Source organism: Planococcus citri, chromosome 2 (assembly GCF_950023065.1).
Source record: "Planococcus citri chromosome 2, ihPlaCitr1.1, whole genome shotgun sequence".
NCBI classification, from domain to species: domain Eukaryota; kingdom Metazoa; phylum Arthropoda; class Insecta; order Hemiptera; family Pseudococcidae; genus Planococcus; species Planococcus citri.
In genome coordinates this window covers 39383842-39396331 of record NC_088678.1, presented here as the reverse complement: position 1 = coordinate 39396331, position 12490 = coordinate 39383842, and the positions used below count along the sequence as shown (strand labels likewise).

Here is a 12490-nt window from a genome sequence, read left to right as displayed (position 1 = left end):
AAAGTAACATTGTTTAGGAGATGAAGCGTTCGAAAGAGGCTTAGTGAAGATTTTCAAGATATTTTTATCGACTACTTTTTTCATATTTTTCTTAGTTTCTCAATTTGAAAAAAAAATCGCTGAGTATTCATTTTTCTTGATTTTTTTTCAATTTTCCGGAATTTTCAAACGAGGGGACCAACGGTGTTGAGAACTGAAAAAATTGTCCTCGAAAGGGAGATTATTTTAGAAAAATTCTGGACAGAAATCAAAACATTTGAGGTGAATTGGATTTTTTTAACCGAAGACTTCTCATGGGCACTACATTTTCAATGAAAAATTGTCGTACTGGTATTTTGATTTCATCTGATTTTTTAAATTTCATACCGAGTGTTTTGCTGAGATTTTTTTGAGGATGAATTTTGCATTCTTGAATAGGCTTCTGTTTTGTAAATTGCATTTGTATGGATTATTTTCAGAAAGTCGAGTAAATCATGTTTTTTTGGTCCGTTTGAGGCTCATTCATCAGCTAAAATTTGAAGTTTTTTCTCATTATTTTCCTTCATGGAAAATGCTGATGAACAATTTTTTCATTTTTTTTGTGGTTGAATAGGATTAGAAATAAAATGATCAAAAATTCCCCTTAAAATTGTTTCATTTTTCAGAATCTTTGATCATGTACAGTTTTCCGAAATTAGGACATTGAGTTGCATAAGTTGCCTATTCATCTTATATCTAGGGGTATTTTCACCGTTCAAATTACCAATTTACATCAAGTCGCTGGCATATTGACACTTCCTTGAACTAACTTATCCTAATTTTATCTCTCTGAATTGATGAATAAGTGAGCCATTTTAGAAAAAAAAATTGTATTGCAGTTGTATAACAAACAAAACAAGAAATATTGTTAGCAAAAAACATACAGGCAGATTACTAAATCAATCAATATTTTTCTTTATCCATACTATTAAACCATTTTACGATGTACCTATTACGTAACTAATTGTAAATAAATGTTAAATCCAAAATCATCATTAGTCCTGTGTGTGTGTGGGGGTGTATTTTTTTGTTAATATAAAAATTAAATTAAATCTTAAAACCTAAGACACATTGGTATTAAAAAAGAAAGAAAAAAAACACACAGTAACTTTAAAATAAATGTTAACAAAAAATTTTTAAATAAATAAAAAAAACAATAAACTATACAAATAATTAAAGCGTGATGAAACATATAATTACCCTTTGTAATGGCATTTTAAATAGTTTGATATCTTGTAAAATGTATCAAAATATCAAACTTTGGAAAGTAATATATAGAGTAATTCGATATGTAGATACTGAGAAAAGATACCTACAAAAGAATCGTACATACGCGGTCGCCGCCTGAGAGAAAGTATCTTGTGGTTACCGGAATTCGAGAAATAATTTTTTTTTATTTTCATCATTTTTCAAGAAAATAAATTAGTAACAATACGATATTATCGAAGTGTACAAAAGTACGTACAATGTACACGAAGAAAGTTTTCTAGAAAGTTATCGGTCTTTTATAGTACTTATACATAAATAACAAGGAAAAATATTAATAATACTTTTTGAGAACTTTAGAGATGCCTTCGAATAATTGTGAATTTAGGAACATATTTTCTCGTTTTTTCAATATTTTGATTTTCAAACGCAATACAGCAGCTTCGATCACTGCGGCATTTCTCTTTTATATGATCTTACACAAATATGTTCAGCGAATAAATAATAAAAATAAAAATGGGTTTCGTATAAAAAGAAAAAGAAAAAAAAAAATTACAAAAAAATGAAAGAAAAAAAAAAGAAAGAGAAACATAACAATATCGTACATAGTATATGGCAAATGTTCATATAAATTACAAATAAATAAAAAAATAAATAAATGATCCAATAAATAAACATATAAAATATACAGATGAATGGTAGACTGGTTTTATGCAACTCCTTGAAGTTTAGTTACCGTTTGTAACCATGGTTTATAATATGTGGTTCGCATATATACACCAGGTAAGTAAGGGGCGGCGCATTTGATACCGTGAGATACAGTCGCTACCAGTACCCAGCGACCATCGTTTCGTTCTACCATTAATGGTCCGCCACTATCGCCCTGCAAAAATTCAAATTATAATATTAGTACAAGTACGCATTTTCATAAGCAAGATAAGTATACGAAGTCGTATTAGGCATCTGGGTACCCGAGTATTAGTATGGAGAAAAAAGAATAGAGCGATCTTACGATAACATTGATTTATGGATTTAGGATTATGGATTCACTTTTGTGGTACATTGTACATTGAAATTTCTTTCTACAAGATAATATTTCATTCGAAAACTCAATAGCGATTTTCTCTCGGTCAAGATTCATCTTTGAATGCATTCGGGTCAGCGAATAATTATTTATTGATTAAAATCATTTTGAGGTTGGCACTTCTCAAGTTCCATTCACAAATCTTGATTCCTAATTCCCACCATTATTAAATTCACTGATAAGCCGCAGTATTAAAACGATAATATCCGTAAAAGTGAAAATATGATGGAATATTCCATTAATAGTTGACGGCAGCTCGCTTTGAAAAGCAGCTCTAATGGTTTGGAATTTACTTAAAATGAAATGTCCAGTCTTTTTGTTTCAGTTTTGTTTCTGGTTCAAAAAAGTTATGAATGGTAATGGTGTCCAATTTATAATCATTGAAAAAACGAAGAAACTTCAAAATAGTGCAAGATTCGCCTTGAAAAAATTATATTTTTTTTTCAAAATTGGGGATATTTCTGTGAAAATGTTCCATGCTTTTTCTGTGTTTAGAGTTGCATACCTGCTCTTTTGCAGGAATTTTTGATTTCAATCTTGAAAGTGAATCATTAATTTTTGAAGGGTTTTCAATCATGGTCGATTTTTGTTCAGGGGTTCTAGGTCTGGGCCTACAATATTAATTTCTCACTTCGAACATGATCGATCACAATGATTTTTTTGGAATTCAACTAATTTAATTTCGATCAAGATCAATTTTTTATTGAGAAGTATATTTTTAGGAAAAAACTGATTTTTCATTTCCAAAATGTCGATCAAATGGAATCGAAAATCGAAAATGACTGAATTTTTTGGGGTTCAATTAATCAAATTTTGATCGTGGTCAATTTTTTTATTGGGGATGTCTTTCAAGAAAATTGATTTTCGATTTCCAACATAATCGATTATATGGAATTAAAGATCGCTAATAAATCGATTAATTGATTTTCGATCGTGATATATTTTTGACCAACTAGTTTATTTTTGAGAAATTGATATTTCATTCTAAGAATCATCAATCGTAGGTATGAAATCAAAAAATCGAAAAAAATCGATTTTTGTAGTTCGATTGATCGATTTTTGACGATACTCAGCTTTTGATCGGGAAGTCTATTTTTGAGGCTTAAAATTGATTTTTCACTTTGAACATGGTCGATTAAGTAAGTACATTATATGGAATCGAAAATCGCAAAAAATCGATTTTCATGATTCGATTAATCGATTCTTGGGCATGATTGATTTTTGATGGGAAGTATATTTTTGAGGCCAAAATTGATTTTTTATTTCGGACACAATCGATCATATGGGATCTGAAAGCGCAAAGAAATCGATTTTTATGATTCGATTAATCGATTTTCATGATTCGATTAATCGATTCTTGGGCATGATTGATTTTTGATGGGAAGTATATTTTTGAGGCCAAAATTGATTTTTTGTTTCGGACACAATCGATCATATGGGATCTGAAAGCGCAAAGAAATCGATTTTTATGATTCGATTAATCGATTTTCATGATTCGATTAATCGATTTTCATGATTCGATTAATCGATTTTCATGATTCGATTAATCGATTTTTGAAAATGATTGATTTTTGATGGGGAGTCTATTTTCGAGACCACAATTATTGATTTTTCGTTTCGGACATATTAAAAAAAAATCGATTTTTGGAGTTCGATTTCGGTCATATGAAATGAAGAATATAAATTTTTAGGGTTCAATCAATCGAATTTTGTTCATGATTCATTTTCGAATAGGAAGTCTTATTTTTGAGGATAAAATTGATTTTTCATTTCGGACCTAACCTTATCAGTCATGTGACTCATGTGGAATCAAAAATCGCACATGAATCGATTTTTGATGTTCGATTAATCGATATTCGATCATGATGGATTTTTAATGATGAACTTTCGGAACTTCATGCAAAAAACGATTTTTTTTCCATTTAGGTATAACTAAATTGGAGGGTCTATCGTCCATCGATCTTCTTCCTTCCAAACTCAAATCTACCCTAACCTGAGGCTTCTGAATGAAATGAACCCTTAAACCAATAAAAAGTTGATGTGAAAACATTCAGCGGTTGAGGAGGTGTCCAATGAACTCCTACCAAAGGTATGTTCTTATAGGTCCTAAACTTAATTTTTTAGGTCTAAAGCAATTTAGAATTTCTGGGGAAATTTGAAAAATTCGCTGGAGGATCCACAAAGGTCGAATTGGAATTACTATCGAGTTGGGTGATTGTGTAGATACACCAGACGATTTCTTGCCCAAAAAAATCGTTTTTTATATACCAAAGTAGGTACCTTCTTAATTTTTTCTCTTTTTCTGGAATTTGTAAATTATTGGTTGAAAATTCACTTTTGAACTGGCACTCCTGGAATTTCGCTATAATCATCTGAAATGGTCAAGAGGATGCTCAATAAGCACATGACCAAATTTAAAGGTCCTCAAGTTCATTTTTGACTTTTTCAGAGTGATTTGAAGTTTTTGGAAAAAATTTAAAAATTGCTGGAAGCTCCAGAATGATCCAGAACTAGCAGCTGTTGATGTGCAAAAGCTAAATAGAAATTTTTATATTTTGTGAAAAAGTTCAAAAATGCTCGTAAATCAGCTTTTTTGAATTTTTCAAATTTTCACCAAAAAACCAAAAATTTCAATCTAGTTTAGTTTCATTCAAATCAGAGAGTGGCCAGTTCGAAAAGTTCTCTTGTTAGATATCCAAAGGTATTAGGTAATGAGAAAGGAGGGCTCATCGAATGGGCAAAGACACATCCCATCCCTAAAAGTCATTTCTACACTTTGTGTTGATAAATCAAACGTCAACTTACTTCACAAGAATCCCTCTGGCCGTTGGCATATCCCGCACAAAGGAAACTGGATAAAATAACTTTGGAATGACCGGCAGTCTGGAACATTTCTTGACAAACCCGATTTTCTATAACAGGAACTTGAACTTCCTGTAAAACACTGGGCACTCCACCACCTAAAAAAAAATTGCATAGTTTTACACCACGAATAGAAATAATGATTAAAAAAAAAGACGTATCGAGTTCGATGAGAATAAAAATACGTCAGTAGTTTAAAACAGTTTAACAAGTTTATCGAACCGGTTAAACACATTTAAACATGTAATCAACCAGAAAAACGAATCGATCCAAGACGTACTTATCTGGTTGTTGATTCTTAGATGGTATAATTTCACTGCAGATGTCTGCATTGTGATCGAGAAAATCGATATAATAAATTATTTTTTAATATGATTTTTTTCAGTTTTAATAACGCGTTGAATTTTTTTGTCATTTTTTTCTCCGTTTCAAGTATGAAAGTTTTGTTTACCTACTGTGTTAACCTATACACAGATGTTTTTTTTTTTGACCTAAATAATACGAAGCTATACATAGGCGAATCAAGACGTAAACAAATATTTACCATATTTTAATCTTCCCCAACCGGTAACAGTGGCCATGCGACCAGTGAAATCTTCGTCATCGTCAGGCAAACAGATAGGCACAATATGAGAGTCAAATTCAATCGGCGATTCCAATTCTAATAAAGCTATATCGTTCTCGAATGTTGCTGCGTCGTATTGCCTGTGCAAAATAACCCTTCGTACGTTTCTGCTGACACTTCGTTTCGACTCCACTTCACCGCTGATATCGTATTCGCCAAATACTGCTTCTAAATGAGCCCAGAATCTGTGGTCGAATACATAATATGATAAACTTTCTTTCATTGTGAAAGGATATTATTGTGCTCGAGAATGTACTCGTAGCTCCGTCATTTTAGACAAAATTTTCACGTTTCATGAAAAAGTGTCTAGAATCACTGAAATAATATGATACTCACCCTGGTTGACAATGGGCTGCGGTAATGACGTGTCTATTCGTAATTAACACCCCTCCGCATTTGTTTTTCTTGAATAAACCCAGCCACGTGGTTTCTCGGACCAATACTTGCCATGGCCATTCACCGAACGTTGATCCTTTACCTCCGACAATCCTACCATTTTTACGAGCTAATGGTCGAATTCCACATTCTGAAAATATATATTTCGATTAAGTTAGAATTTTGGGACTCGATCAAGTGTTGAGCCGGAGTTGGATTGAGAGAATAAGTTGGTTAACATTGTTCAGAAATTACATAAACTCAGGTATTAAAATCCAATAGCCAATCATTGTCTCCAAATCCTCATTTCTAGGAGGCCTTCTTCAAAACACCATGCTAAAAATAATACACCCAAGACAGATTATTCCGTTGCGTTGAGCTGCTCAATCGCAGATTTGTAGACCCTTAGGGTATTTTTCCATTTTTTTTTTTTTTTTTGAGGAAATTTGGACCAAAAATTCACTTTTTCTCACTCAAGTGAAAAGTGGTCCCCAAAACGTGGCGATAATTCAAAATATAACCCAGAAAAAGGATTTATAGAATTGTAGTTTCCCAATCGCACATTTCAAGATTTTGAGATGTTTTTTTGAAAAAAAATTTGAGACCAGAAATGCTCTTTTTTTCAATCATGTAAAAAATGGTCTCAAAAATTCGATAGTAGCTGAAATATGACCTAAAAGAGGATTTACAGAATTGTAGCTGCTCAATCGCAGATTTTGAGATTTTAGGAGCATAAATTTGGTAAGAAATGTAAGTTACAAGTGCACTTTCTCTTATTTTCATTACTTTTTCTCACTATTGGGGAAAGTGTTCGCCAAAGCTTATTGGTATGTAGTTGAAACATGAACTATGTATAATGAGGATTTTTCAGAATTTTGGGCGCTCCATTGCAGATTTTGAAGGTTTTAGAATAGGTATTTTTTTTTTTAGGAAACCTGCGTTCGAAAACTCATATTTTCTCACTAATGAAAGAAGTGGTTTCCAAAAAACGTTGGAAGTTGAGATACAGCCTAGAAGGACGTTGTTTCAGAATTGTAGCAGTCAGAGACTGAGCTTTTTAGCGCATTTTTCCAGAATTATTTGAGCTCAAAAATTGAATTTTTCTCACTCAAGTCGAAAGTAGCCCACAAAATGCATTTGTAGTTGAAATATGTATGACTGGGAAAACAGATTTTTCGGAATTGTAGCTGCCAAATCACAGATTTTGATATTTTTAAGGCATTTTTTGGAGAAAATTTAGGATTGAAAAATTTGGTAGTTGAATTATGACCCAAAAAGAGGATTTTTCAGAATTTCATGACATAGACAGAGAATTTAGAGAATTGCAGCTTTGAGAAAATTTCGACTCAAAAATTCTTCTTTCCTCATTTCTTTTTCAACTGGCTAACTTCCTTTACAGCATTTCAGTTACAAAAGCAAATTTTTTTCTAAAAATTGTCAAAGTTTCGCTTTCTACCAAAAATGTCAAAAAATCTCACTTTTTTCAAAATTGCCGTATACGAATAGTCTTGTTTCTTGTTGAAAATTGTTGCTTTTTTCACATAAAATTCCAAAAAGTCCTTATTTTTCACCCAAGATTTACCCAAAAATTTCGCTTTTTTACCTAAAAATTGAAAATAGCATTTCTTACCAAAAAGTAAATACTCAAAAGTCTCACTTTTTGCCAGAAATTGCCAATGCTCATATTCCTGCTTTTCAATAAAATTGTCGATATAGTCTTGCTTTTTTCCAAAAATTGGACAATAATAAAATTTTCGCTTTTTAGAAAAATTGCGAAGTTTTGCTTTTTTTTCAGCAGATGTTGCCAAAAATTACCAAAAATTCTTGTTTTCGTACCATAAAATTGCGAAAAAAATTCGTTTTTTTTAAATTATTTTTTTTTGGGTCACTGACTGATTTCCAAGAATCTGTACTTTTTGCTAAAATTGTTAAACTTTTGCTTTTTAGCAAAACTGCTAAAGATTTTGACCTTAAAAAAAATTAAGCACTCGAGTCTCCCTTTTTTGACAGAAATCCAACTTTTTTGTTAATAATTTTCATGAAGTCGAGTTTTTCTCTAAAATTCTCAAAGTCTTGCTTTTTGCAAAAAATTGTAAAAAATTCTCATTTTTTTTCAGAAAACTGAAATTCTTGCTTTTTAGCAAAATTGTTAATTTTTGCAAAAAATTCCAAACAATTTTACTTTGTTCCATAAATAGTCCGGAAGACTCGCTTTTTTGCCAGAAATTGCCAAAAACTCTTCCTTTTCCTAAAATTGTCAAAGTTTGACTTTTTTGTATTTTTTTTTTTTTTTATCAGAAACTGCAAAAATTCTTCTCACTTCGTTGCCAAAAGTTGTCAAACAAGAAATCTGAAGTTGCAAAATAGTCCGAAAGACTCGCTTTTTTTTGCTAAAATTGTCAAAGTCTGACTGTTTTGCATTTTTTTGCCAGAAATTGCAAAAATTCTTCTCACTTCGTTGCCAAAAATTGTCAAGCAAGAAATCTGATTCTTTTAAATCAATAAGTTGCAAAATAGCCCAACTTTTTATTTCAATTTGTGATGTTCTTTTTTGTGTGAGTGTTTTTTTGAGTATCTACGAGCCCTCGTTATAATATAAAATCTGTTGTATACGACGTAACATTTTCCAAGATTATTCTGAACCGAATGAAATCTTACCAATGAGAATCAAAACTAAAATGATTGAACTGGAACTGCAACCAGAGCAGAGAAATTGGAATCAAGAGTGGCTGAGACTAAAATTAAAAAATTGAAGTTGAACCAGAATCGAAATCAAATTTTTTTAATTCCTCAACCTTGCTTTTTTGCTCTTTATTTATATTTTTTTAGCCTGGTTTTGATATGAAGCTTCAAATCCTCAGGGCTGGTAAGAAAGAGAGTCCTGCCCTTGCCCCTTCCCCTCCAGTGTTCCGCTGTTTCCAAACCGGTAGAAATTGAACTCAGCATCCAGTTACTATTTCAGAGAGGCTCCTTATTAAACAAAACTCGAGTTTTCAATAAATGTCGACTGGAGTTTTGTTCAACACGTTTACAATGGACCATGTGAAGGCGTTTTGGAGATGCATCAGTTCATTGGGTTTGGGACCCCACAAAGAAAATGAAAATCTGGTGCAAGTGCATGATTTGCGTCTCTCTCGCAGACCCTGCTAATTCCATACATTGTTGAAGAAACAGAAATTACTGGCGTTGGAAACCTTTATTGTTTCTGGCCTCTGAGATACTAATTTTAAAAAAAATTGAATGTGAATCAAAAACGCCATCTTATCCCCTTTCAATCCATTCCTGACATAAATACATAATTACATGTTTCATACAAACCTCTTCTAAAATCACCTTGCTCCTCGCTACCAGTCCCACTTCCAGTCCCAATTTTAGTCGTAGTCACAAATTGTTCCTCTTCGTAAAAAGACACCGAACTGGGCGTCTGCTCAGTGGACGACGACAACGACGACGCCGGTAATATGGAAACCGTAGTAGTAATTTTGATTGGCTTCTTATTGGGTAATGTGACAATGGTATTTTGAGCCGTTGACGACGGCTGGAATAGCTGCACGGTGGTAGCTAAAGACGGCTTCTTCGTTGGCTTTTTGGTAATAAGAGTAGGAGTAACTGGTAACGTGGTAATGGCTGGTTTGGCCGAAGGTGGTCGGGCTGACGAAGGTTTCGTCGTACCTGTGGGCTTCTTAGTCGGTTTTTTGGTCACCGTCGTCGGCTTTTTGTTCGGACTGCCATTGCTGACGGTGACGTTATTGGTCGACTCTCCGGTAATCAAGACCTTCTCGAGGTCTTCGAAATTACCTTGTAAAGATTGCACGATTTTCTCAACGAATACGTGCACTTTGTCTTCCAATGTTTTGTCGACTACGAATTGAGGTGTTACTTCGGTTTCGTCGTCGCCGAATGTTGTAGTCGATGTTATCAAGGGGTTCTCTTGTTGAGTAGCTGTTAAATTCACATTCGGGTCTCGAACTGGTGGAAATGCTATCAGGTCTTCGGTCGAGTTGATGAGGTAGTTGCCGAATGGGTATACAGGACGTGTTGGATTATCCTCGAAATACAAAGGAGGAGTTGTACTGTATAAATTGCTACCAGATGGTTTGATGGAGACGTAGCTCGATGTGGAATACAGAGGTACTGAATTGGTCAACGATGGGATTGGCGATGGACTGTAGACTGGTTTCAGAACACTATCTGACGCGTGCAGATTCGAGCCAAATATTGGCTTCGCTGTTGTAACGATGGTGGTTTGCATCAACGAAGGCATCGTTGAAGTCGAAGGTGTCTCTGGTTTAGGCGTATAGATCGACGTTGACTGGGTTATTTGCGCCTTTAGAGGGGGTTTTTGGGATGTAGTGAATGGAGTGGTTGAAAACAGAGCCGGCTTCGAAGACGTGCCCAGATCGCTGTAGATTGGCTTCGAGATATATCCAGCAGTAACTGGACGAATCGTGCTACTACTGCTGATAGATGCTTGAGATGGTTTGGCAGTAATCAGAAGACTGTAAGTTGGTTTAGGTTTATCTTGGTACGGCTTCGACGAATAACTGGGTTTGACGTAAGGCTTATTGCTGGAGCTCGAACCAGCTTGAGGGAAATGGTAACTAACGTTGTAACTGGCCGTAGTCGCGTAACTAAATACAGGCTTCTTTTGGCCAATAGACGGTGACGGATTGGGGTTTGTGTCTTGAGCCGAAGTCAGCACAATCACTGTGGGCACCGACTCGGCGTTATTCGGTGGTTTAGGCGTGATTTTCACTTCGGGTGTGACGTGGAACGCTGGTCCTGGAATATGATGAACTGTCGTGCTGCTCATCGGTGTGCTGCTGGTTTTATCGTGATATATGCTATGGGTGACGGGTTTAGTGTGATAAGATTGGCTACTGCTTTTCTCAGCGTTATTCTGTACCGATAACCAAGTGTAGAATGACTGGGTAGGTTGAGTAGCTGTCTCAGTCTCGATTTCCGACTCGTATCTGGTGTCGTTCAAAAGCCACAGAATATGATTGATGGACGAATTGTTGTTCTGGTTCGAACCATATTTATTATGAACGTTTTCCGCAGTCAAAGTTGGTACTCTGACTAGGTTCTCGTCTTCGTCAAATACGTCGTTTTTATTGGTAATTTCCGATCCGTAGACGGAAGTTAGTTGAGGAGTTGTACTGAACAGATATTTAGATGTTGAACTACTGCTGTATCCGTCATTGGTACGGACAGTCGTCGGAGGCGAGATTTTCGTAGTGTGAGCCATCGAAGAACCGTATTTAGATGGGAAATTCGGACTGAATGGTTCTCGGCTACTGGAAGTAGTGTAATATGGCTTAGGAGTCGTACTGGTGTGACGATTTTCCGACTTTGGAGTAGACGTCGATGGTGGTTTGCTATACGAAGACATGGCTAAATCGAATATCTGACTAGGACTGATATTATTATTACTATTACTATTAGTATTATGAGCAGCGTTATCGCCGTTCGATAACGTCGTGAGCTTTTGATAATGATACGTAGCGCGTTTATTCAAATCGTTGGAATCTGAGACAGTCTGCTGGTGGTGCACTTTGGTATTATCGTAGATATCGGTTTCGGGTAATGGACTAGTGTGCATGTATAATGGCGTTTGTTGTTTAGTAAAGAATAAAAAATCATCCGGACTATATACATTTTGTACAACGGTGCCGTTTTTATATAGAAGAAAGGTTTCTTCCGGCGAATGCTCTATGTGAGGTGGTTTATTGGCGTGATGGTGAGAGATGGTGGTTGAACGATGGTCGTTGACCGCCGAAGATGAGAGGAACGACGCTGGTTTCGAAGACGTCGTATCGGCTGCCGGAGATGTGTCCTCGACGGTCGACACGGATACGCCGACTGGTAATTTGCAACATGTGCCGTACAGGAAGCCATCCATACAGGAGCCGACCACCGTTCCCGCTCTTTGCGTACATTCATAATTGAACATGCAAACACCGGTGTTCTCTTTTTGCGGCGACGACGTATCTTTACAAGGTTTTGGAAGGATTTTGTAACCACCGAATTTGCGTCCTGTAATCAAAAAATACAAAATACAGGTATTAGGAAGTGAGTAAAATTAAAATTTTGACAGGTGAATTGATAAAGATATTCATATTATGTACATATTTAAACGGCGCGGCGTCCTATTTTAGGAATCATCAAAAAATTGTTCAATAAAGTTTAACTTTTTAATCTTCGTTCGAAAATCTCAAAAAAAAAACCTTCAGAGAATAACTAATTAAACATCGTATTTTTTACATTTGTGGAAAAGTTTTGGAAATTATATTTGATATTTGCCAGATTTTGAGATATTA

General features: G+C 34.7%; 1 protein-coding gene across 1 annotated transcript in view; it reads right to left on the bottom strand.

Moving 5' to 3' along the window:
- Nucleotides 1–831: 831 nt before the first annotated feature.
- LOC135835729 (serine protease filzig-like) overlaps nt 832–12490 on the bottom strand; it is a 57546-nt gene continuing 45887 nt past the window's right edge. Inside the window, exons 3-7 of the mRNA XM_065350124.1 lie at nt 9489–12206; nt 6132–6321; nt 5715–5980; nt 5114–5268; nt 832–2107 (exon numbers count right to left, since the gene is read on the bottom strand). Coding sequence (XP_065206196.1) covers nt 1934–2107; nt 5114–5268; nt 5715–5980; nt 6132–6321; nt 9489–12206 — 3503 coding nt within the window. The 3' untranslated portion in view covers nt 832–1933. The remainder of the gene's footprint in view (nt 2108–5113; nt 5269–5714; nt 5981–6131; nt 6322–9488; nt 12207–12490) is intronic.